At 38.9% G+C, this 27,348-nt stretch overlaps 1 protein-coding gene across 4 annotated transcripts; it reads left to right on the forward strand.

Annotated features, from left to right (window-relative positions):
- Window positions 1-7,912: 7,912 nt before the first annotated feature.
- Window positions 7,913-26,611, forward strand: tlcd4b (TLC domain containing 4b). 4 transcript variants are annotated; one of them, XM_026916483.3, is made up of 8 exons: window positions 7,931-8,159; window positions 8,257-8,347; window positions 11,203-11,355; window positions 13,211-13,300; window positions 22,503-22,561; window positions 22,647-22,741; window positions 22,885-22,958; window positions 23,038-26,611. In XM_026916483.3, the coding sequence occupies exons 3-8, from the start codon at window positions 11,210-11,212 to the stop codon at window positions 23,375-23,377; spliced, it is 804 nt and encodes a 267-aa protein (XP_026772284.1). In that variant the 5' UTR covers window positions 7,931-8,159; window positions 8,257-8,347; window positions 11,203-11,209; the 3' UTR covers window positions 23,378-26,611. The 4 variants fall into 4 exon arrangements, with proteins under 4 accessions (XP_026772285.1, XP_026772284.1, XP_026772283.1 ...); XM_026916482.3 differs by having other exon boundaries at window positions 7,932-8,347; XM_026916484.3 differs by lacking the exon at window positions 13,211-13,300 and having other exon boundaries at window positions 7,913-8,347.
- Window positions 26,612-27,348: the final 737 nt, after the last annotated feature.

Below are 27,348 nucleotides of genomic sequence, written 5' to 3' on the forward strand. Positions count from 1 at the left end.
GTCTTATAGGACAAAAACCTGTCGCAGGCACTCGCTCTTTGACACATGCACACTCAGCAGAACCTTGGTGAAATGCGAAGCCTTGTTCTACCACTTTCACAATTTCTCTCACACTCATACAGCATTTCCTCCTTCACCTCTCCTGTCTACACATATACATGACAATTCTCTCTCTCCCCCTCTCTCTCTCTCTCTCTCTCTCTCTGTCTCTCTGCATGGCTAAACTAATAAGGATGTGATGAACGGTGTTGTAATTGCCCTGTAATCAGTGTTAATTAGCAGTGAGATACTGCAGCAGGACAGAACAGTGGCAGCAACGTCTCAGCATCTCAGTAACTTTCCCTCACCGCATCACTTTGGCATGTACACCTTGTGTCCCTCCTTACCTTTCTGTGTACTGTAATGATGTCCTGTGTGTGCCTGTGTCTTTCTTTTCACTTCCACAAATTGACACTAAATGGCATGAGTGGGTATACATTCACTGTGAAATAATAAAGATGATGTTTAAATACTATATGTAAGGAATAAAACAGGACAGGATTTGCTGTTATAGGAAAGACGGGGTGGTGTGATCTGAAGTACTAATGATTCCAGTTTTTAATTCATTAATGAACAATCTGTCATACTTTTTAAACATTTATACTTACATTTAATGTAGTGACCATTAACATTAGGTCACAACAGTTATTAGCTTTAGATTATGTGGAGTGTCCACCATACAGGTTCCTGTGTATGAGCTGTTACTATAGAAACAATAAGGTATTAGAACAAGTGCATTAATATAAAGCTGTGATTTGAATTACAGCCGACACTTCTGTCAGAGCTGCTGTTATGGAAAATTAATCAACACCTGATGACCAATCAGATTCAAGAAGGCTGTGGCCTATTTAGTAATAACTCCGTCCTCAAGGCACAATACAGTACAAAAAGTTCATTGTTTCTAAAGTGCAACAAATGGCAGGGTTTGTGCAGCAAGTGGCACCAGGTTTTGACATTTTGATAACACACCCTAATACAGAACATCATCAGAACGCTGACATTACACAGTAACATTTCTGCCATGTTCAGAAAATCTAAATTCATAATGTTCTTCACCATGTCTTTACAACGTAACGCAAAGACAAAAAAACACTAGACAAAAACAACATTATGGAAACATTTGTGTTAATTATCCTTAGGGGAAAAATAAGAAATTAATAAAACCAAACAACAACAACAACAAAGATTTCTGTACTTTTCCAGGAAAAATGTTTGTATGTTAGTAAAGTAACATATTACATATTCAGACAAAAAATTAATTCTGGCTGTGAGGGTTTACCTAAAAAAAAAAAAAGCTTCCGGAAGAACTAATAATATAAGCTAATTTCCTTAAAGAACTACCAAAGTGTAGAGGAGTGATCCATTTTAAAGTGTTGTTAAGACAAATATTTATTTTGTTTAGTGCTGTATACTGCTTTTTATCAATCTTTAGAAGATTGTCTTTATGCAGGAAATGTTTAATTGCGTCATTTTTAATGGCTTCTTTGCTTTACGTGTGCCTTTTGTACAAGACTTTTGCTCAGTGCTGTATGTTTGTTTGTGTGTGTGTATGTATGTATGTATGTGTGTGTGTATATATATATATATATATATATATATATATATATATATATATATATATATATATATATATATATATATATATATATATATATATAAAAAATATAATATACATATATATATGTGTGTGTGTGTGTATATAAACACTGCACACACTGTATGTATATATTTCATCATTTCATTATGAATGATGCAGTGTAGTTACAAAGGAATTTATGTAATGCATTTCAAAAGCACTATGCAATAAGATACAAGATGTTTCTGCTAAGATAAACTAACAGCTAACAGATGTTCGTCTGCAGGACTGAAGGCTGTCGAAGATGAAATCGAGCACTGTGTAAAATCTGCTTCGTTACACGTGGTTTATTTTCTAAGCCTGTACACAGTAAACTGTATTTCACTCCTTCCATGCTGAGACGGGACTGACAGATGTGTGCTGGCTGACTGTGCGGGAGGGAGAGAGCGGGCAGGTAAGGCCCTCTGACAGGTGTTATGTGCCACAGCTTGCCAAAGGTCCCTCAGCACGAGCGTCCTCTGTCATTCCACCTAGCACTCAGCCTCGTCGCTCAGACATCACGCTGCACGACGGCTCTCCACTGAGACAGATGTTATAGACAGACAGTTCATTTTCCTTCTACCTTATGGTCTTAAATGAAATAAATACAACTGGTTGGCTCTATCATTAATTAATCATTAGAATGAAATTTAAACTATATTATGCAGCGAGCTGAAAACAAATATATTGCGTATAAAACATTTAGCACAATGCAGCTTTGCACAGACATTTCGATTCTTTGCCTTACCTTAACTGTTTATTTACCTTACTGTTCTTCTCTTCAGAATGTTATTTTTATAGGTGTTGAAGAAAATGTGAATGCAAGTGCCAGGATGACAAAAAGAGTAAAATGTTAATAGGGACAGAGCAAGAGAAAGGAGGGGAGAGAAGGATAATATTCATCTTAATTATATAAAACTGAGGAAAGGAAAAAGTAAAAAATGCAATATTAACATAAATAAGCAGAAAATCTAAAAAAAAATCTTAGTTATAATAGCAATAATTGTATTCTTCTCTCAAGTGGAATGGAGGTGATCAAGCTTACTAAAAAGAAAAATATTTTTTCTCTATTTGCTTGGAAAACTGCAGTACTCTTGCACAAATTCTTCGACAAGGATTTATTGTAGGAGGCTCATTGTATGCATTTAAATGCATGAGTTGCCCTTCATGACTGTTTATTGTTTATCGAGAGAAGAGAGGGCATAATTACTGCAAAATAGATGTAGATGTGTAAAGTGTCATGAGCAGAAGGGGAGATTTTTTGCTCTGTGTAGGTGTTTTATGGCACAATGCTATGCAAAGCACCATCAACAAAAACACCCCATGCTGATTTACACTCCTACACACGCACAGACACAGTCCAGGCTTAAACAGAGCTGTCATGCAGGAATTAAAAACTAGATACCACTGGATTCTGCTTCTTTTTTTCTTTTTTTTTTTCAATAAATAGGTATGAACCAAATAGGATTTTGAGGGGTTCGAGGATTTTTGATTCTAATGTGAAGTGGCATTTAGCAAATCTGTTTTCACAGTACAATAATGAGGCTGGTTGTTATGTGATGTTCCGGCTACATAAGACTTCAAAACTGTGCTGCCACAGGGCTTATCACACAAACATGATTCCTGTTATGCAAGTTATTGGCAAGCTGATTTCTGTGGCTCCTGCATCTGACAAGACTGCCTCCTGGTGTTCATGTATTCATCTGCAGGGCAGTTTTTCCTCACCAGACACCCTTTGTATGTCAACTTCCATATACCTTAAGTAATATGTCTGAATAGGTTTGACTGTAAAATTACAAAATACCATTTCTGTCATGTTCTGAAAATCCTACTGGATTTTCTTCATAATGTTCCCTTCATAATGCGGCAGCGATGGCAAAAAAAAATGACCAGAATTGTTAGCTGTGATTTGTGATGTTCCCAATGGTTAAATAATTACACAGTATATTACCAATTTAGTACATTCTCACATAATACATAATACATTCTCAGAATGAGTCTTACATTTTACCTTTATAAGCCATAAAATAGTCTTCCTCCGTAATCATAATTGACTCTAATTGACTTAATAAGCAACAATTTTGCATGCCTGTTTGCAATGCATTTACATTTTTATTAAATACATCTAACATGGCAGATAAGATAAATGAAGGTTGTATATATGTTTATATCTGTTATTCATATTGATCATGTGGATTGAGTATAGTTATGAAAGTTATGAAGAACTGGGAAGGTAATGAAGTTATGAAATTGTTATTTGATTCCTGCCAGAAATGAAAAATGAATATCGGATAAGCCTATATTTGACTATGCAGTCTTGACAAATTTCATGAAAATGAAAGGAAGCAGTGGCAGTGAAATAATACCTATATGTCATTTCAAAAGAGCCTTTTGACGTCCCTTCCCTTTTAAAAGGCTATAAATGAAAATAAAGGTCTGTAATAGCAAACTTGGCCACATGCTTTTTGAGGACTTGAGGAAGCACTGAACCTGCCAGACATCTTGCAATTACGGGCAGGATGAGTGCATGTTAGCAGGAATACGCTGAATAAAGAAATGACCTGAAATCTTTGAGCAGGACATTCAGCTGTTTTAAAAGAGGTTCTAAGAAATGTTTGGGGCCAAGGCAAGGTTACCTTTAGAGTCTCTTTTGCACTGAAGCAATAAGACCATTCATTATCAAGACACATCTAATAAATGGGTTCAAGCAGGAAAGGGGATGTCTTAGGCCTATGTGTGGAAAAACAGTAAAATACAAGAAAGAGTCGTTGCTTTTCACAGAATTTAGTCTGCTGCTACACATGATGGAAGTATACCTCGTGTTTTGTAAACACACTTGAAGGTACACTCTTTATAAAAATGTCAGGCATGTCACTTTGCCACTGCCCTAGGTATAAAGGTATAAAACATTACCTGACTATTAAACATTACATAAAACATGACTACCTGACTAAAAAACATTGCCTGACTATATGGCTGTTGTATTCATGAGACAAATAAAGATTAAAAAATTCTGTTACATGTCTAAATCCTTTAAATCCATGGCTAAGTATGTACACAGCAGGAAATGTGGGGCATTGCAGCAAACAAATAAAATCATTGATTCAAAGTTGTGTGTATGTAGTGGTTATTATTATTATTATTATTATTATTATTATTATTATTATTATGCAATCTCAGCAACCACGACACGGTTGTTGGTGCCAGACAGGCTGAAACACCAGCAAGGTAGAAATGCCTTGTTGATGAGAGAGGTCAGAAGAGAATGGTCAGATGGGAATGGTTCGAGCTGACAGAAAGGCTGTGGTAACACAATAACCCCTCTTTATAACCCCTTTATAACCCCTCTTTATAACCGTGGCTAGCAGAAAAACATCTCAGAATGCACATGTTGAACCTTGAGGAGGTTGGGTTACAACAGCAGAAGACCACATCAGGTTCCTGTCAGCCAAAAACAGGAATCTGAGGCTACTGTGGGCACAGACTCACCAAAACCGAACTGTTGAAAATTAGAAAAAGACCAGGTACTGTTTTTCCAATTTTGAGTTGTCCAGTTTCTGTGAACCTGATGTCACTGCTGTGCTGAGAATAGCCTACCACCCAAATAATATCTGGTCAGACATGAAGGTCCTATGCAGGGAAGAAGAGGGTGACACACTGAGCGTAGAGAAATCATATCAGACTACAAGCAGTTGCTGTATATTGGCCTATAAACAGTATTTACCTCAAACACTATGTAATTGTATATTCAAGTGGTATATAGAGCTGTGCAGAGGTTTTGAGCCATCCAAAAAAAATTACACTATATGGCCAAAAGTTTGTGGACACCTGACCAATCACACCCATATGTGCTTGTTGAACATCCCATTCCAGATTTAGTTCCCCTTCTGGGAAGGCTTTCCACTACGTTTTGGAGCATGGCTGTGGAGATTTGTGTTCATTCAGCAACAAAGGTGTTATTGAGGTCAGTCACTGGTGTTAGGTGAGGAGGCCTGACACACAGTCTGTGTTCCAGTTCATCCCGAAGGTGTTCAGTGGGATTGAGGTTAGGCCACTCGAGTTCTTCCACTCCAATGCTGGCAAACCATGGCTTCATGAAGCTCGCTTTGTGCACAGGGGCATTGCCATACTGGAACAGGTTTGGGCCCCTTAGTTCCAGTGAAGGGGAACTGTAATGCTACAGCATTCAACAGCAGAGCCATCCTTTACAATTGAGTGCTTCCAACTTTGTGGCAACAGTTTGAGGAAGACCCTGATATGGTTGTGATGGTCAGATGTGCACAAACATTTGGCTACATAGTGTATTTATTAAAGCAGTTTATCTGAGCAATAAGTGTAAATTTTGTTTGATTCTGGTATTCTGGAATATAAACAGATTATAATTGGTGGTAGTAAAAACCTGATTTCAAAACAATAACAACCATCCAATCACTCCCCAATCCAGTTGGAGTGGAGAAAACTGGCCTCCTCGGACCACTGACCACAACGAAACTGAAGTTGTGTGGGATTACTTGGATAGAGAAAGGCATGGTAATATATTTCCTGGTATGTACTTACTTACCTGAGGGAAAAAACACTTTTTTTCAGTAATGTCTTATGTTATTAACAAATAATGCAACAACCACATGTAATAGAAAAATTAAAGTAAAAAAGTAAATGCAATAATGACTACATATGCAGTATGGCTAACTATATTTATTGTACCACTAGTATTATTCCTGGGAAAAGAACCAAATGTAGCCACCTCACAGCTCCAGGGTCTCCAGTTCAATACACGGTTACTGTCTGTGTGGAGTTTTTGTTCTCTCTGGGTTTTCTCTATGTTCTGTGTTTTTCTCCTGTCTCCCAAAACTTGCCAGTAAGTGGATTACTCTAAATTGCCCCTACGTATGAGTAAGCATGTGAATGTGTGTGTGCATGGTGCCCTGTAACAGACTGGCATCCCATCTGGGATGTGTTCCGACTTGTGTCTAGTGTTCCCGGGATAGGCTCTGGATTCACTGCATCCTTTACCAGGATAAAGCGGTTACTGAAGATGAATGAATGAATGAATGAATGAAAAGAACTGATCATGGTCATTTTTGGATCAGCTCTTAAATACATTAAATTACCAACTATCCATAAAGGGAAGGAGTGGATATGTTTATGTGGCACTAAAATACCTTATAGGAACAGGGGCCAAAGGAAAAACATAAAAAGTCTAATCTAACACCCAGTTTTCCCAAAATGACTTCACTTGTACACTTTTGGCACAAAAAAAAAAAATTAAGCTTTTTTCTATATTTCAATAGATTGCAGGGTGGCAATCTATTAATATTAACAGAACCAATATTAAGGTGAACCAAAAGAGTGTTACTTTACTAGTTATGGCAGCGGTGTTTCGTGACCGTAGATTTCAGTGGGTCAGGATGACATTAATGACATTAATAACTGACATAGCCTCAAACAAAATTAAGTAGTAAGCCCATAATAGGCAGTCATACAGAATGCAGTCTAGCAGCTCATTTTGAGTGGTTTTAGATGTTCCTTTGTTCAAGTGTGTTTGATACAGTAGGTGTGTTTCCCATGAGACATGTATAGATTTATTACCGATTATTTTCTATAAAAAAAGATTTTGGCAGCCTCTGAGTATTTTTAAACTAGCCCAATTTGGCGTGAAAGCACATCCCTTACAACTCTATCATTATCTGTCTTGTCCGCTTCTCTTCTTCGTCATTCATAAAGTGAGCATGGGGCAGCGTGAATCCTGTCCCAGTGGGCCTCTGTGTGCACTTGTTGCTGTTCCCTTTTTTTTTTTTTTTTTTTTTAACTACTAGGTGCAATAATAGCTCTATGGAGCTAATTGGCACTCATCTCCATGATTATCATTTAGAAAGGTGAGCAAATCAATGGAACATTGGGTCAAATCTGAGAAATAGCAACATTTCCTTAATCACTCAAAAGAGGTAATCAGTATATTAATGGAATTTAAAATGTATGGATATATGAATGAGCACTTTATGAAGATTGACATTAGTTGAACTGCTCCTGCTCCTGTAGACGAGCAGAGTTGTGTATGAGCCATGGATTTTAATCAGGTATGATCTGTGCTTTATCTTACTACAGAATAACCATTCTCTCAGATAGTGCTGAGCGCCTTTGCGCTCGTGCGTGGCAACATCCGAAACCGCATACTTCCGTACTAAACAGTATGGCAAAATAGTACGCTGGGTAAGGACTTGGCATACTGTTTAGTACGGTAGTATGCGGTTTCAGAAGTAGCCTGTGTTCAATTTCCCCTTGTATGCAGTGGGATTGGCCTGGCGAAGGGGTGTGTGTACTGAGAGGCGGGTTGTGTGTGTATGTGTGTGTGTGTGTGAGTGTGTGTGTGTAAGAGAGAGTGTGAGTGTGAGTTTGTGTTGTTAGCTCTAACGTTTAGCTCAAGCTGTCAATACTTCTTTTGCAGAAAAGAAGTTAGCGTACAAATGCGACGAATGCTAACTGAACTAGCAGTTGTTTTTTGGAGGTACGACATGACCAGGGTCTCGCGACTCTCTCATTTTTGCCGGTAGTCCGTGAAGGATGTGTGTGTGTTTTTTTCTTTCTTTCTTCCTTTCTTTTAGCTGACCGGCTAGCTAAGTTTGGGAAGTGAAGACAGACGGAAGGAAAACCGGACCGAGTGCTGCGTACTCAGACCTATGCGACTGAAAGCAGGTAGCTAGCACTGACTAGCAATTTGTTTAGAAAATATCAGGCCATTCTAACAGGCTGAGGTGAGGCTACATCTAGCTGTTTGTTTGTTATATAAGTCTCTCTGAGCAGCGCTACTGTACGAGCCTCGGTTGGTCCATATTCCCATATTCAGGGAGATATGTCCACGATAACAACATTACATTAGAGATATATTTTTTCTGATATGCTCCAGTGTTGCTGCTGCGGCTGTTGTTTGGCAGCTTTGTGCGCTTTTCGCCTGCAATCCAGCGCTTCTGGGCAAAGAGATGCTCAGCCTGGTTAGACAATGTAAAAGATTTTTCACACATTTGGCATCTTAGATCTGCTGGTACCAATAGGAAATGTGGAATGCACGACTATGCCCCTGGTAACAGCTTTAGAAATGTGTGTATGTGTGTGTTCGAGTGTGTGTGTGCGCGCGCATAACTATCAGTGTCGCATTCTCTGGCATTTCAATTACAGTCTGCTCTGTGTGGACGTGTATGTGACGTGCGCCTTATATCTGTGTCGGAATATCAGCAGTGTCAGCAATCAGGATTGCACTGATCAGATGAATAGCATAATCAAAGCTGAAGATGCCACATGACAGTAATAAGCTCATAGCTAATACAGGATGTGGTTCATTAAAATATATTCTTACAGCCAACAAAGAGATTTCCCACAGGCTCAGTATGTGCATGGATCTTCTGCATAATGATGCAGTGATCTGACCTTTTTCCATTTCTGACAAGATACCATCAATACAGCTCTGGATTTCAGCTGATACCTGATAGCAATACAATACACCCTCATCCTCAATAATACTGACTCCCTGCTGGTTTTCTTTAAAACAAGGTGTGTGCATGATTTATGTCAATCAGTCAGCATTCCACACATTCATAGCATGGGTTAGATTGTAAAATTGTCTCATCTGGTTTGATACCATTCCAGCGTTTTAGGCCAGTGTGAGCCCTGATGGCAGTACACAGTACTGGATCAGTGCATGCTTCATTCTTGCTATATCTTCACTCTCTGGCCTTTCTATTAAACGAGCGAGGGTTGAAATAAAAACCTGGAGTGATTATGAAATTCTATACTGTGTGAAGTCTTATACTGTACCTTGCTAGCGTTCTTCCTATATATCCACCCCATTTTAAGGCATCTGATGCTCACTGTGGTGCATCTTTAACCTTACTTATTCACTTAATATGGCAGAGTAAAGCTTCTACAACTGATGGGTTTATTTCCCTTTGTGTCATTAATTCGTTCGTGTCATCTTTTATTGTTTTACACCAGTTCATTAGCATATCTTACAACATGAAACACTATAATCGATCATATCGCATTAATCAAACAATTCCACATCCAGTCATTTTACACTAGCAGTATCTGTTGTGAATTTTATGCCTCAGTGTCTCAGTATGTAACAGCCATGGTGGACTTTTTTAAAGCCTTTTTTAAGGGCTGTGCAGGACAACCATATCTCCGTTTCATGATAAAGGAAAGAATGGCAGCGAGTCATTTGATCATTGGTCTTTCCATGCTCCTTAATCAATGGCCTATTGTTACTGCATTGTCAGCTGCTTACCTAGTTAGATTAATTATTTAAACCTTTCTTAGGGGAAAAGGTGTTGCTCCTTGTTTATGCTGGTATTTTAATCAGATTTTGGGATTTTAGTCCATTGTTTTTGCTGACAGGGTCTGATTGTGTGGAGCTTTGTAACACAGGAATTTGACTCTGAGGAAAAGGCCGTGTTGGGGCATCATGTGGAAATGATGAAATCCTGATTTTTTTTTGTTTGTTTGTTTGTTTCTTTGTCAGATCATATTGGTGGAATTAGACACTGCGATTAAACAGAGATCAGATTTACTGAAGTGTCAGTGTATGAATGTGGTCCAAGTCTGAAGATTGAAGATAAGTGATGGATATGTGAGATTGTCTAAATGAAGCCTCATAGATTGTGATGTGCATGTAAATGCAGCATATTGGGAAACACATATTACCAGAATTCTTCAGCAATGAGCATTTTAGGGTTATTTCAGAATTATTGTTTAGCGCAGTGTGTGTTGCCGAGCTAATGTGGCATTTTTGTTCCTTACTGTAATGTCCTCTAGCAGTCTGGCTTTGAAGTTGAGAAAAAGTATATGTAAAAGACTGTGCTTATATTTGCACATTGTGTGTGTGTGTGTGTGTGTGTGTGTGTAAAACAGAGAGAGGGGGAGAAAATTTGAAAGTGAACTGAAGAAACCCCAGAGCACTCAGGATAGCTTTTACAGTGTACTGAGAGACATTGACCCTACTCTACAACAGCACACACATAGCATGTCTGTTTTTAATTTCACTCCTACATATTGTACAACATTTCTCCTTGTACTACCTTCACATATTTTCTCAAACCATTTCACTTCAGGTTCTAACATGTGTAACTGTATGTTCATACATTCTTCCCTTTACTGCTAACTCAACCCCACTTATTTCTCAATCTGTATCATGATTGCTAAGACATGGTGTACATTTTCTGATTGTCTATAAAGAAAAATACAGCAATTAGTTCTCTCTTATATCAGTCCTGAATAGTTGTTTTCATCAGTGCATTCTCAGCTACCATTGCAGTAACATGTTCCCTTGCAGGTAAAATGCTGGCTGAACCAGTCTGTGTTGTTTTCTGGAGAAAGCGTTTGTTTTGCTACAGTTGAACTCGGTTTTGCTACAGTTGAGCAATTGCTTTAGAGAACACGCAATTGTTTTAATTCAGTGACTCAGACAATGAGACAGGTGTAAAATCTGTAGGTTTTGTTTCTTTTTAAAGAAAAACACACATTACTTCTGCTCACTATCTGATTTGTGTGTGTTGCAGGTGAGTGATGGAGGCAAGAGAGTTGTACGTGGTGGCTGGAAGCTTCATCGGGTTCCAGCTGTTCTTCTCTGGAGTCAGCCCATTAGTGTCGTCTACATTAACACAGGGCTATGGGAAACTCCCACCTAACAAACTCAACGAGTGGAACTCCAGGTACAACTCACACACACACACACACACACACACACACACACTCTGACTCAACACAAACATAATAAATCACATTCAGTGCACAATAACATCAGTATAACATTATCCTGCTTTGAAGGTGTTTAAAATGATCTGTTATGTTTGTGTTAAGTCAGTGTGTTATTATTAGTTATTCCCATAATATACCATGTATCATCAACTCACGCCTCTGGTTCCCTTTATGTTGTTAAATGTGTCTCACAGTCTCTAATCTAGTCTTTGTCTCATGTCTGAAAGGTACACTAGTGTCTCCTGAAGCAAGCGAGCTGTAAAAGATCACAATGGCAGATTCAACACCCATAAATAGTCACATTACATTTTACACATTACATTATAGCTGAAACTTGAGTATTTGGATGAGAGTTCAAGGAAAAATCCACCCTGAACGACTTGCATGATCATCTTAATTATTAACACGTGTTCTTCAATTGTTGCTAACGCTTCTCGCTATTATCTGCTGTTGTTGCTGTACTGCAATTTCAGTCCAAAATATTGCATGAATGTTTAAAAGTACAAGTGTGCATAGCTTTTTATGAGCTTTACATGCTCTGATGGAGCAAACAAAAATGTGCTTTCATGGAGGCACCCAGGGTTTTTTTTTTTCACTTCGCACGATGAACGTGCCGAAGTGGGAAATGATGTCATTACAAAATGCAAATAACCACTTACAAGGCACCACGAATGCAGCGTTAGTTTTAGCCCTCACGTCATCTCTACCTAAAGAGAGTGATGCAGCAGTGCTTTAGTCTGTCCAGCTCTCTCACCTCCTCATCTCTACACTCCACTCAAACAGACAAGCTTCAACTTTCATTCTAATACCACCGTCTCATAGATCACTAACTAGCTGAGTCTAGTCTCTTCTTTATCTCATCACATAGCTGCATTGAATTCTGGAACTCTGAGTCCAATGTTTGCTGTTTTCATTACATCAGCGTCGATCCTGAATATGATATTCAGTGTCACTGGAAATGATTAGTGAGAAAACTAGCTCTTGTGGTCCGTTATCCCTTGTCTTTGAGATCATTGGAATTTTTCTCCTATTAAACATCATTGTTCTGGAGCTGTGCTGGAGATTACAATGTGACATAAGACCAGAACACAACAGCCAACTTCTCACAGGAATAACGAAAACACAGAACCAGAATCGCGAAACACATCACAAATAATTCAACATAAAAATATTTAATATGTTTCAGGGTGGAGGTTTCCTTTAGGATAGAAAAAGACCAGGCCCAGTGTTAGGCTTGGTTTTACAGAATATGCTATTGGAAGTGATACTGAACTTTTAAAAAATGAGGCCCCAAACTTTACCTTTAACCTGCACAGTATTTGAACTAAAAGTGTGTCTGTTAGTAAAGAAACGTGTCTGTTGGCTTTTGTGGAATGCAGCTGGGTATACCTTTGCACTCAGCACGCATATTTCTGTAAGAGCTTCATATACATTTTGGCCATAAAAAGCATTTTAAAGCTGCACTCCATCATTTCTCAGCTGATGTCTTTCTGGCAGATGTGTGCCACTCAAAGACTTCTTCAGCACATCTGCAGCTTTCCTGACACTGTAGTCAAGTGCGATAAGCATCTGTCAATCCTGCTTCTTTCATACAATGAAAAAAGGAATGTTTTCACTTTCAGCTGCTGTTATTGAAACCTCAGGGACAGGAGAGGCAAATTTAAGCCTTATTTTTTTAATACCCAAAGCAGAATTTCTCCAGAGTCTACATGGTGCTATTCCAAACCCCCATCAGTGCATTGGTCAGCTATCAGATTAGTGAACTTCTCTGTCTGTCTCCAAAATACTGACATGTTATTGCGTCCCTAGGCTTGTGTCCACTGTCCACGCTGTGATTGTTGGGCTTTTCTGCCTTTACATCCTGTGGTTTGATGACGCCGTCAACGCAGATCCAGTCTGGTAAGAGGAAGACAAGGAGCTTAAAGGGGAATGCTGCTCATTCACTTCCACACTCCACACTGACCATCTCCCTCCAAGCATTTAGTGAGAGCTTGAGACTAATTTGGTTATGTAACATTTGTCAATTTTACCAGTGAGCACTGCTTTTCTGTGGAAACTCAAATTGTTGGAAAAGATTCCAAAATTTAAATTGTGATAATTTACCAATGTCTGTTAAGATTGCTAAAGTCTGAATGGATCATAGCTTTCTATGGACTATTCAGTGAGACAGGTTCCCCTTTACGTCAGTAGGTGTGTTTCCACTGAGATTCTGGAACCTTCTGAGGAACAGATATTGGGCTATGCTCAATGAGAACTACACTACCATACTGCAGAGACTGTAATGTATAATATAAAATTAGAGAGACAAAGTGTGAGAACACAGCAAAATGACAGCCACACAGAGAACGTGGAGGTGTTTGTGGTTCTTTATTACATTTGCTTTGTTGATATATGATGATGTTTAGGGATGCATCATTACCAATAATGGTATCAGGTATCCATGTGAAATGTCTACAGGCCTAGACAAAATAATGTGATGAAAATCAGTTATCGACAGTCAGCCATTATTGGTCCTTGACAACGAGGAATTCCCGCACAATGAAGCATTATTTTTATTTTTATTTTTATTTATTTATTTATTTATTTATTTTTTACAGCTGTACATAAATGCTTTTCTTAAGTGAAACAAAAGTCACCCTTCTCCATTGCAAGCCTTCTTTGATCCAAGGTAACTAACATAGCTAGCTAAATCATGAAATCAAGTAAAATGAGCACTTTAAGGAAATTAAAGCTAACAGTATAAATAATGAGCGCCTATTAGCTAACATATGCTTTTTTTGTAGCCGCTATTCAAGCCAGGAAAGCATCCATGATGACCCAGATTTCTACGTACTGAGTAGGTTCCTCATTTCAGTTTTGGTATCATTACCACTATCAACGAGCACCAAAAAACAGTCTGAAGAAATTGGTATTGATACATCTGTAATGATGCATCAATGAGTTTTTTAAACCAGTTACAGGCATGGAGGACGATTGTTAACTGTTCCTATAAAAACATTCTAACTCTGTAAACCATTAGCCTCGGTCATTAGCTTGAGAGGGAATAGTTTACCAATTAGTGATGTTTACTACAGCAAACTTCACCACAGAAGTTTTTCCCGAATAGAACAGTATGCTAGTGTCCATCTATAGAAAAGGACCTGCTGAAAATAATCTATGGCCCAGGAACTAAAATAGGCCCTGGTTCCTCTGGTGGAAATGCACCTAAAGTTCCTTGGTTCCTGAAAAGGTTCTTGCAGTGGAAACACGCCTAATGGGTATGTTAGAGTGCTCCTGCATTGTGAGGCTGGAGTTTTGGAGGTGTGTCTTGACCTCTCTAAGCACAGAACGGCTCTCTCATATCTGTTTGTCCTCTTGTCTTTCTCTCTGTTTCTGTTCTTCTGTTCCTTTCTGTTCTGTTCTTTTTTGCCTGCTGCCTGTCTGGTCTGCATCTTTGCATCCTGAGAGAGAAGAATGGTAATGTCTCCGTTGTGGTCTCCCTCTTTTCCCCAATCTCTCCATGTCCCTTTTCTTTTTTTCCACCCTTCAGCCTATCTAGTTCTTTATGCTCCGTCTGTCTATCTGGCTATCTATCCTTCTGCTCTTCCTAGTCCTCTGATTTACTCTCTCATATTACTGTTTTTCCTCCAGCTACTGTATGTCATCTTGCTGTCTCTCTATATTGGTCTCTGTACTTTTTGTCCCCCTCTGAATCAGAGAGCTCTTAGTTCTCCCAACAACGTGCCTTTTCACAGCACACAACAGCCTCCCCATTTCTCTTTCTCTGGCTCTGGCTCATTCTCAGATGCCCAGACTCTCTCTCCCTCTCACTCACATCATGTGACACCCTCACTTGCCCCCCGCTACTCTTTGTCTCATTGTGCCTCAGAGCTGCCTCAGCCAGCATATGCTTATGAGGCAAAAATGAGAGACTGAAGGAAATAGGGAGGCTGCGGTGAACCCCCACCATCACCACCACACCTTCAGTGAAAGAAGCTTGTCTTGTCAGAGCTTTTGAAAAACCTTTACACACATAAGCATGTGCACGCTCCTTTCTAACAGCTGTCTGTCTGTCTGCCTGCCTGCGCGTCTGTGCTTTTGTCATGACGCTTCTTGTGGCGTGTATGTTTCTATGTGATGTTCTGAAGTGCATTTTTTTTCCTTTGAACAAGTCAGAAAGGTTCCCTTCACAATCCCACACCTTTCTGTGTCTCCTGAGATTTTCTCATATCTTTTTCTTTTGTCTCCTTGACTACAATCTGTGAATACATGTCACATCACTGATTTACTAAAAGCATAGCATTTATTCACTCAGTCAGTTTTAGACATGGTTTCACACTTTTCTGTATGTCTTTCTGCACAATTTTGGTAAAGGGCAAAAGCCCACTGTGTAGCTTCCTGTGGTGAATATCGCATTACAGCCAACTCCAGAATTATTGGCACCTTTAAGAAAATGAGCAGAAATAATTAACACATTTTGTATATACAGTTGTATTTATATCTCAGGGTGTGCATTTGTTTCTGGAAAATGCTGTTTTTTTTTTTTATTGAAACAATTAATATTTGCTGAAGCCAAAGTAATGCATGTGTCCACTTCCTGGTAGATTTTCAGCTTTTACAGACTTTTACAACTTTTTATTATGGCTGTGATTGTGCTTAATTGCATTTTCGAATTATACATTGCTTCATGAAATGCTTGTGTATTTTTGTGCATATCAGCAACAAAGCTTTTTGGTTTTCCCCAGTGCTAATGAATGATAAAGGGGTTTTAGATGTGTGCAACCACATATACACTATATGGCCAAAAGTTTGTGGGGTTTGAGTGGGTTGCGAGTTTGCTCACACCCATATGTGGCTCTTTCCCAAACTGTTGCCAGAAAGTTGGAAGCACACAATTGTATAGGATGTCTTTGTATGCTGTAGCATTACAATTTCCCTTCACTGGAACTAAGAGGCCCAAACCTGTTCCAGCATGACAATGCCCCTGTACACAAAGCAAGATCCATGAAGACATGGTTTGCCAAAGTTGGAGTGGAAGAACTCGATTGGCCTGCACATAGCCCTGACCTCAACCACACTGAACACCTTTGGGATGAACTGGAATGCCGAATACACCCCAGGCCTCCTCACCTGACATCAGTACCTGACCTCGCTAATGATGTTGTGGCTCAATGAGCACAAATCCCCACAATCACACTCCAAAATCTAGTGCAAACTCTTCCCTGAAGAGTGGAGGTTATTATAACAGCAAAGGGGGACTACTGGAATGGAATGTTCAAAAATTTACATATGGGCCTAATGGTCTATAAATCTATAAAAGGTGTCTATAAATTTCTGGCCTTATAGTGAATATTTTCCATGGAAATTTAGAGATTCCTAAAGAGACTGAAAGAAAAGAATTTTTCCTCCCAAAATATGACAGTTTGTTTCCATTTTTTTTAATATTCATTACAGAGCCAGTAATTTTGCCACACATGATTTTAGCAGAAAATATTATTTACAAAAATAAGTTTTGATGATAATTATTTTTGTTTTTGTTTGTTTTTTATTTTTTGTAATATCTGTTTCTCATTTTCATGAAGGTGCTATTAATTCTGAAGTTGTAATGTATTTCACTGGTAGTTTGGAAATACTACCAGTATTAGAGTACTGTAGGTTTCCTTTTACACACTAGTTAATAGGTTCATAAGGCCAGTTACCTTGTAGAGCTCTGTATCATGTCTGTTGCAACACACTGATAGAAACAGTCTGATAACAACTATGAACATTTGACTTATGACAAAGTTCAGTAGCATGTGGCTATGTATTTTGACTTAGATTAACCTAATCTATTCTATGCAGGAGGCACCATGGTTTGCAGAAGACACAGAAGACACACAAACACACACCCACACAAAAATACACTTTCAGTTATATGAGCATGAGGCTGGCTTGGGAGGAAGATTATGCTTTAACATGTACTAATGAAGATAATGTGTGTAAGCAAGATGACCTTGTACGTGGCCAAATAGACTTTGGGATGAACTTTCGAACGTGATAAAATGCTGTACATTAGGTAGGTGAAAGATACAGGTTTGTTCTAAGTCTGAAATATTGCTGGCCGAGAAGCCATGGGGTTATCGTTTTGCACACTAGCATACAGTCAGGTCCAGCAGTATTTGGACAGTGACAATTTTCATCATTTTGTACACCACCACAATGGATTTGAAATGAAGTAATCAAGATGTAATTGAAGTGTAGACTTTCAGCTTTAATTCAAGGGGTTTAACAAAAATATTGTATTAACCAGTTTTTACAGAGTCCCTCCATTTTCACAGGCTCAAAAGTAATTGGACAAACTAACATAATCATAAATATTAGGAGTATTTTTAATATGTGGCTGCAAATCCTTTGCAGTCAATGACTGCCTGAAATATGGAACCCATGGACATCACCAAATGCTGAGTTTCCTCCCTTGAAATGCTTTGCCAGGCTTTTACTGCAGCTGCCTTCAGTAGTTGCTGCTTGTTTGTGGGTCTTTCTGCCTTCAGTTTTGTCTTCAGTAAGTGAAAAGCTTGCTCAGTTGAGTTGAAGTCGGACATTTAAGAACATTTAATTTGCCTTAAGAAGCTCTTGGGTTGCTTTCGTGATAGGTGTAGGGTCATTATCTATCTGTACTGTGAAGTGCCGTCCTATCAGTTTTGCAGCATTTCACTGAATCTGAGCAGAAAGTATACACTTAAGAATTGTGGTATGCTTTGGCTCCCGAGGCCTTTCTTTCCTTCCCCATACTCTTCTCTTCCCATCATTCTGGTAAGTTAATCTTGCATCAGAACTGGTCATGCTTTTTTAGAGGTTTTTAGCAAAGTCTAATCTGGCCTTCCTGTTCTTGAGTGTTAACAGTGGTTTGCATCTTGAGGTAAACCATCTGTATTTACATTCATGAAGGTGTCTCTTGATTGTAGACTTTGACAATGGTAGGCCTACCTCCTCCAGAGTGTTCTTGACTTCTGTTGATGTTGTGAAGTGGTTTTTCTTCAGCAAGAAAAGAATTCGGGGATCATCCACTTTAGTTGTCTTCCGTGGTCTTCCAAGCCTTTTGGTGTTGCTGAGATCACCAGTGCATTCCTTCTTTTTAAGAATGTACCAAGTTGTTGATATGGCCACTCCTAAAGTTTCTGCTATCTCTCCGATAGGTCTGTTTTGTTTTTTCAGCCTAATGATGGCCTCCTTCACTTGCATCGCCACCTCTTTGGATCACGTATTGAGAGTTCCCATGAACAGCTACCAAATTCGACGCTTGGAATCAACTCCAGACCTTTTATCTCCTTAATTTGTCATGACATAACAAGGAGACAGGCCACACCTGGCCATTAAACTGCTTATCAATTCAATTGTCTAATTACTTTTGAGCCTGTGAAATGGAAGTACTATGTAAAAAAAAAATGGCTGTAATTCCTAAATCGTTAATGCAATATTTTTTGTTGAACCCCTTGAATTAAAGCTGGAAGTCTACACTTCACTCACATCTTGATTTCTTCATTTCAGATCCATTGTGGTGGCATACAGAGGCAAAATTATGAAAGTTGTGTCACTGTCCAAATACTTATGGACATGACTGTATATGTAGATTTACCAGGAGTTCTACAGCTACAGTATGTGTGACATCGGTTACAGACAGAACAGGGTTATCAGGATTTGTTGTGTTTTCGTCATGGTGACTAAAAAAATAATAGGGCCTTGTGTGTGTTGTTGTCACATAGTATGTAGCCTGATTAGGGTGTGTCCTTCACAAACATCTAAATAAATGTGTGCATATACATACATAGAGAGAAAGGAAAGATCAGATTATCAAGCCATCAGACATGAATTGTTCGTCTGATGAAGTAAATTGATTTGGAAGGTGATGAGACATGGAGATGTAAATAGTAAATATGGCTGTTTATGTAAATAGTCTGTTATTGCTGGTGCCTGGTGACTAAATGGAGCTCGAAACTTTGTGTGCATGAGACAGTGAATGAGAGAGAGAGAGAGAGAGAGCAGGTGAGATTTAGATTTAGTGTAGCACAGACAGAAAGAGTTTGCCTCTTTCACTGGGGCGAAAAGGTCAGTGAAGGTGACAGCAGCACCATTCACAGGTGTAACTGAGCCCGGTGTTCACTGTGGTGTCTGGTTTCACACACAACCTCGTCCACTGGACACCTGCCACTTACTGTATATCGATTGCAGAGTCACTTTACTGTTAAGAATGCATGTTACACATTATACACACGGGCCACAGCATGCAAAAACAACCCAAGAAGCAAGAGAATACTGTTACCATAAAGTGCATAATTTGGATATAGAAAGGTGTAGCAGTTCTAGCAGACTTTAGACAGGAAGTCAGAAAAAATAAAGAAAAATATGTATTTTAAGAAATAACCTAATAATTGTCACTGTACAATAACATTTTTACTTGACTGAAATGTTCAATTATTTATTTGATCTCGAATCTCAGGCAGGCTGACGCATGTTTCGCACAATACCACTCCTACATGCATTCGGTAGTATGTATGTGAGGAAATCTCGGTGCTCCAGTAACAGCAGAGTAGAAACGGACAGATGATGTATAGGGGAGTGTTTACAAATGACTTTAAATTTTATTAGCATATTGCATATAGCATATTGAATTAGCATAATTCAATTATATCTAGTATATAATAAAATCAGGGGGACATGGTGGCTTATTGATTAGCACGTTTGCCTTGTACCTCTGCCCTGTGTGTGCGGAGCCTGCATATTCTTCCCATGCTTTGGGGGTTTCCTTCCCCTGTCCAAAGACATGCATTGAAGGCTGATTGGTGTTTCCAAATTGTCCGTAGTGTGTGAATGTGTGTGAAGTTGTACCCTGTGATGGGTTGGTACCCTGTCCAGGGTGTCCCCCGCCTTGTGCCCCGAGTTCCCTGGGATAGGCTCCAGGCTCCCCACAACCCTGTCTAGGATAAGCAGAAGCATTCAGTTTGTGAACACTCCTCTTTCACTTTCTCCCTTTAGTACATTTACATTTACATTTATGGCTTTTGGCAGATGCCCTTATCCAGAGCGACTTACAGAAGTGCTTTGAGGTCTCTATCAATAAATACATCCTGATACTGGGTCACTAGTTCACAGACTAAGAATACCATCAGTCTAAAAACTCTTTTGGGGAGGTAATATAGCACAGACAGAAAGAGATTTCCTCTTTGACTGGGGCAAAAGGATCCGTGAAGGTGACAGTGGTTAGTAACTGCTTAACACATTATAAAGTAGTATTAGTTGGTGTGGCGGCTCATCCATGGGGCAGATGAACAGAGCTTCACCATTTAGATCAGCCTTTTAAGAAACGTTACACTTTATAAAGTCCTCACTCACAATTCCATAAATAAATTCAGTTTAAATTACCTCTTGTGAGTGGCCAACAACTTTAAAGAAATGTTGGTAATTGACAGATATACCGTAAGCCAGTGTTCCATTGAATCTCCATTGATGTTGTGCAATCAGATATTATTTTATTTCTATTTTAGCTTCTGTAATTATTGTTGTAAAGCACTTTGGACAACAAATACATGATACATGATAAAATTGACATTGACGTGGGGCGAAATGCTCACGGCCCCATATAGTTCCATAGAGTTATTATTCCATCTAGTGGTTAAAAATAGGAACTGCAACACGCACTAATAAAAGCCCATTGGGGCAGGAATCACGCTGCCCTATGATTGCTCGTTGAACGTTTTCAGTTGGAAAATGAGGAGCGAACATAACAGATAATGACGTGGTTTCTTGGTAGAGGCATTATTTATGTCCATCTGTGTGTTTGTCCATCCAAGATAGTTGTTAGCACAATATTTTAAGAACAAGTAATTGAATGTTTGTAGGATTTATGTGCAAGTATTATTCTAGATTTTGAAAATATCATTGATTAGATTTTGAAATTGATACAAAAAGATGTCTGAAATAGTTTTTGCTAAGATGCACAGAACCATTTCTGTTGTAAGATATTGCAAAGATTGTGAGAGGGATTATGGAGTGGATAGTAAGGCTACATCAGAAATGCGTGTGCACCACAGTGGACCTTGTTTCCCATGTAAGTGCTGAGAAAAAAAAAAAAGAAAAATGTGTCTCCCTTTTCTAATGCACAGACTGTTTCAGCTAGTTTTAGGTGTGTTTTTCAGTTTGGACAACCCAGGTTAATGATGCATATTTGTTCTTCTGTGTGTGCCCTGCACACAGGAAACACACTTGCTGTATCAGACACAGTTGAAGAACCCACTCAAAACGAGTTGCTAGACTGTATGATGACTGTATATATTGTCTCTCAGCTGCCTTTTACAGGATTCCTCTAAAAATTCACTAGCCTGTAGCGTAAGTCAATTGTGATAGACTCTCAACTTAATTTTGTTTGAGGCTGTGTCATTATTAATGTTGTCCAGCTGCATCAAAATCTATGTTCTTGAGCCACTGCTGATTTGTTCATAATTTCAAAGAACAGCGTTAGCAAATGTATTCTTTCCCTTTAGTTGTGTGGAAATCTTATAGAGAAAATGCAACGTGTGGTAAATCCTTTCTCACTGTAAAAGCAATAAAATCAGCTCAGGTATTACATCATCTGTTTTGTAGAGAGTTCCGTGGGCGAGCACTGAATCTAACACAAAGAGCAGCTGGCAGGCAAAGGCACAATACACTCACACACCCTGTCTTTGTCCAGTAAAGGACTGTCAACAAGCTGCTTGAGCTGGAAGGGAGCTCAAGTAGCACACCAGTAGCTAGTCATGTGCTGCCTAATGCTTGTCAGACTCTGACGTCTGTGAGTGGGGATTAAGTTATGCTTGGTTTTATGTGCATTCTGCAAATAGATTTAATATTCACATGGCTTTTCTGGTGGTTACAATGTTAAGCCCTCTGAGCATTCAAAAGTACATTTTGTCAGTTGAAAGGCAATGTAATAGAAACAAAGAAGTAGGCTTGTGTCGCTCAGTGGACTGATATATTGTTATACTGATATACATTTTGATATAATTTTATCTGTGCTATTGAAGGTGATGTATTTATTTTAATTGACAGATATATATTAGTCTCTAACTCCTGTATTATTTGTGTTACTCTTTTCTTTTTGTCTTCATAGGGGAGATCCCAATTTGGTAAAGCTCAATGTCGCCATTACCTGTGGCTACCTGCTTTACGGTAAGCATTTCACTCAGGCTTTACCATTACATGGATGGAAATAATGTCTGTTTGCTGATATACACACACCCCTCCCCTTTCTCAGACCTTCTGCTGCTAGCCTGCAACTGGAGCACCATGGGAGACAGCTTTTTTGTGTGTCACCACTTGGCGGCACTCTATGCATATGGATATGTGCTGGTATGCATCGTCATTCAGTATGGAATTCCAAAACTGATGATAACATGAATGTTTATTTTTACTAGAAATAATTTCCAACTGTATTTTTCTTTTATTATTTTCATACGTATTGCTCATTTCTGTATTTCGGTCCAACATTATAGACACGTGGGGTGCTTCCATATTTTGCAAACTTCCGACTTATTTCGGAATTATCAACACCATTTGTGAACCAAAGGTGAGAAATTCTCTGATATGAGCTGCAGTGGTCATTATATTTGGTTTCTGTTCCTTACTTACACATTCATTCTCTCCAGGTGGTTCTTTGAGTCGCTGGCATACCCTCGCTCTCACCGGCTGGTGGTGGCTAACGGTGTGGCTATGGCCGTGGCCTTCTTCCTGGTGCGCATCGCTGTGATGCCGCCATACTGGGCGAAAGTGTTTGGCACGTTTGGTACGCCCGCCTTCGAGAGGCTTGGCCTGGGCGCGCAGGTGGCCTGGATTGTCTCCTGTGTGTGTCTGGATGTGCTCAACGTCGTATGGATGTATAAAATTGCCCGTGGCTGCTACAGGGTCATCACTGGAACAAGTGGCAAGAAAAAAGGTGGCAAGGCAAGTTCCGATGAGTTCAACCATGTCAACAATCATATGGACTGAACAGTGTAGGCTGTAAGCAGGAGACGGAATTGAAAGTGGCATACTGGACCACAGTTTTAGATTTCAGTCTTCCCTGCCAGACCAGGAACATGGTAACTGCTGCTTATTTGCTATCTTGCTCTAAAATGGAGAGAGAGTGGAGTCTGCAGTGTTCTCTGGTTGCCTGGGTTAGAGATCATCAAGAGGCATTGTGGAAATGAACATCAATAAGCATACAGTATAGACCCCTATTGCTTCAGCCACAAGTGCCTCAAAACCCAAGGACCAGAAATGGAACATCGAGATATACATGTGACAACCTCCGAATTATGAAAGCTACCTAAAGATTTTCTTGTCAGTTGTCTGACAGATGTACCACCTCTTGGGGTCTTCCTGTTTTTAGACACAGTGAACATTCACTCAAACACACCACTGTGCCTCTTACCTACAGGTTTTGGAGCGTTTTTCTTTGAAACTAACTCCAATTATTGTTATTATTATTATTATTATTTTGAATGCTCATCTTGTTGTGTCTACCCCATCATCTCTCTTTTTTTTGAAAAGCACTAAAGGCTTACTACACCTCTTAATATCACACTATGTTTGTAATTTACAGTCACCACTGTATCCTCAGATCTGATCCATCCGTTGGTAAAATGTCATCTCTACCTCTCTTTCTTGGCACCAAGGCTCTTATTATTGACTGAAATAGACACAGCAAGATCTTCAGTCATGTTCTGTCATAATCTGATAGATTCCCTGTGCTCAGTATTACCGTCCAAGCCTCCCTGGGAACCTTTCACAACACAGTATGTCTCTGTCGCTGTGTCTTCACTTAGTGGGGTGTGAGAAACTAAATAAGAGGTCCTGCAGGTGCCTTCTCCAATGCCAGTGGAATGCTCATTAAACATCACCTCCTTCAGGCACATTAGCATCATGCTTATATAAAGCCTGTATACACGTCCATTAGGTGGATACTTAAGCTTGATTTTCAGCCCAGTGCTGTATATCGGTTCTTTCAGTCTGCTTCAGGCAAACCCGTCTTTCTTGGCTGACAAGCCCTCAATTTGATTAGTACTTCTGTTTAAGTTGCAGCCTCTGTAGGACCCGAGTTTCACCTTTACCACGATTTCTGTATTCTTTTTTTACATTTTTCCCTGGATTGGTCTCAGTAGGTGACATTTTTAAATGTCAGACTTTGTGAGATTTTTGTTGTTTCTCATAGTCTATGGTGCTTCCTACTTACCAGCCGGTGCGTCTAAATGGTACATCTGCTTCAGCTGTCTGAACTGACGGCTCTAGCATGTAAAAGCCGACTGTGTCCTTTATTCAGAATGTATTCAGTCGGGATGTACATATAATTATTATTTCCGTGTGTATTTGCTGATAGTGCAGTTTTAGCCCATTTGTCCACGTTTTGACTTAAGCACAAGTAATGGCAGCCATTTAAGTTCAGCACCTTGGGTATAAAAATGTATCAATCATAAATGTTATATTCGCAGATATCATGACATTTAACTAATGCAAAAGGACACATGCTGTAGCACAGGAGTGCACAACTCCTCAAGGGCCTGGGTCCAGCACGGATTTTCCTGCTTGAACACATCTCCTAAACCTGGTAATTAACTGTTAAGTTGAATCAGATGTCTTTAAGCAGGGGAATCAATAAACTGTGCAGTATTCTGGCCTTTCAAGACTGGAGTTGTGCACTGCTGCACTAGGGTGTCCCTTCACCAATAATGTGGACTGATTCGTAAGTCCAATAATGCATAAACATGGCAATACATATGCTTCATATTATATACTAAGATCGTTAGACATTTGAACACCAAGCATGACTGCTACTTTTCCTGTGAATTTAAACACTGCTCAGCTGAGTACCTCCATTAAATTCATTTTGATTTAATGAATTTATACTGAATTATATGGGGTTTCTGATTGTCTTATTGTTCAATCCAGTTCTTTTTTTTTCTTAGTATTTCAAGATACTATAACCCATATGAGAGTAACTATTTTGCCACAAAAATGCATGTATAGCTCCCAAATGTTAGTTTTTGATTGTTTGGAATTATATATAACCAGGCACTCAGAAATGTGGCCAGAAAGTCCATAAAGTGGGTCGTGAGTGGAAATCATGGAAAATGTAGTTTATTGCCTTACATTTACTCTGTCAGTAAAGAGATTCTTCCTCAGATCTTCAGTATTTAAAGCTGTGACAAGAATCAGACTATCACTACAATTAAAGTTGTTTTGAGCTGTGAGAGCAAATTCCAGGGTCTTAATATGGAATTATAGTGCAATTTATATCCAGTGATGCTGTCTGACATAAGCTATGGGTGATGGTTCCGTATGACTGGCGGTACAATGTGCAAACGACTGTTGCACGCTGTGATATGTAGCATTTGTAGGATTTCTCTTGAGTGCACCTGTGTGGAGCTGCTCAGAATGAACAGCAAGTTGACTGGAAATTACTGCTAGAGATTGTGTTCCTTTCTGTACAACTATAGACAATGCATTAATGAAATGAAACCTTATAGTATTTGGATGATAGTATTTTAAGTTGTTATTTGCACAAGGCATGCATTTCAGTTTGGGGAGGGGGGAATTTATTAGCTAATATGATCACGATTCTCCATCAATTATAATGTTAGGATAATTCTAACATTGCCTTGTCCCAGATCTAAATGGTAAATATGGTACAGCTAGTCTCCTATAGCTGTAAATTTAGCACAGGGCATTAGCCTTAGCATCTCTGCTACCGATGTTTTTTATTCCTTTAGAAAGAAAAGTCAATGAAATGCTGTCATGCTGCATGCGTAGAATATACAAAGAATTATTCTTGATTACCTTGAGTTTCTCTCAATGATTTTCATGTTGTGCAATCGTTTGGCCAGGCACATCCCAAGTAATCTGATTATATATGGAATGTGAATGAAAAGTAACTGTATTTCTGGAAAAATAGACTTAAGCCAGCAATAACAAATGGAAAAAAGTAATAAGTGAGTAAAAGTAAGAATAGAATGATAATGATTGTACTTCATTTTGCATTTAAATCGATTTTATTGTCTTTTATTGCAACATGTATATTTCCCATTTGTTTTGAGTCTCGGGATTTTAACATGAAAGTGTAAATTAAACTGGGCACTGCAAAACTCTGTCTCAAAACTCAAATAGCATGACTATGACATAACAGCAGTTTTGTCTTACTTGAAAGTGTCGCTTTTCAATAAATCCAAGGGCATTGAAAACTCAAAATGTTGATGATGCTTTTTGTCTTCATTTTACATCAACACTAATGGGACATGATCGTGTGGGTCGTATGTACAGTTCTCCCCTTCAGTCTGACTCTGAGTCATACCACATTACACTAGCTAGAACTAACAATGATTGATAGTCAACTATGTGTATTTATTTGTAAGAATGTTATGGAGAACCAATCCTGCTAGAAAGTTCAGCAACAGTTAAAACGCTGATGAATTGAGTCATTGTCCTAAATGCAATAGAAGAGGAATCTACTCTCATAAAACATCTGTATACATTTTTACACTGTATTTATCAGTCTGTTCACTTTATATAAGTCTATAAAATAGATTTTAAAGCCCATTATGATTTGCTCTTTGGCTCTATAAATACCCATTTCCACATTAAAAGTGATTTAGCAGTACTCAAGTCATACGCAGAAATCTGTTGTTTACTCAGTCTTGAGATGAATGGAAGCTTGATTGAAATGAAGCACTTGTTAAACCACCGCTTGAGAAAAAAATAGATTGAGGAGATTATTTATAAGTAGACCAGAGATGCTGACTCAGACTGAGCATTCTGATGATGAGCAAACTGCATCAGGAAATCTCCAACTCATGGTGTGGTGCAGTGCTGATGATGGCCACTCCGATTTCCTCCAGCACTGCAGGGATTCACACCAGTGATATTAAGAGTGAAACTACACTGTAGCCTATTTAGGACAAATGCTTTATCCTTTGTTTATATGTGTC

Source organism: Pangasianodon hypophthalmus, chromosome 13, assembly GCF_027358585.1.
Source record: "Pangasianodon hypophthalmus isolate fPanHyp1 chromosome 13, fPanHyp1.pri, whole genome shotgun sequence".
Classification (NCBI taxonomy): Eukaryota; Metazoa; Chordata; class Actinopteri; order Siluriformes; family Pangasiidae; genus Pangasianodon; species Pangasianodon hypophthalmus.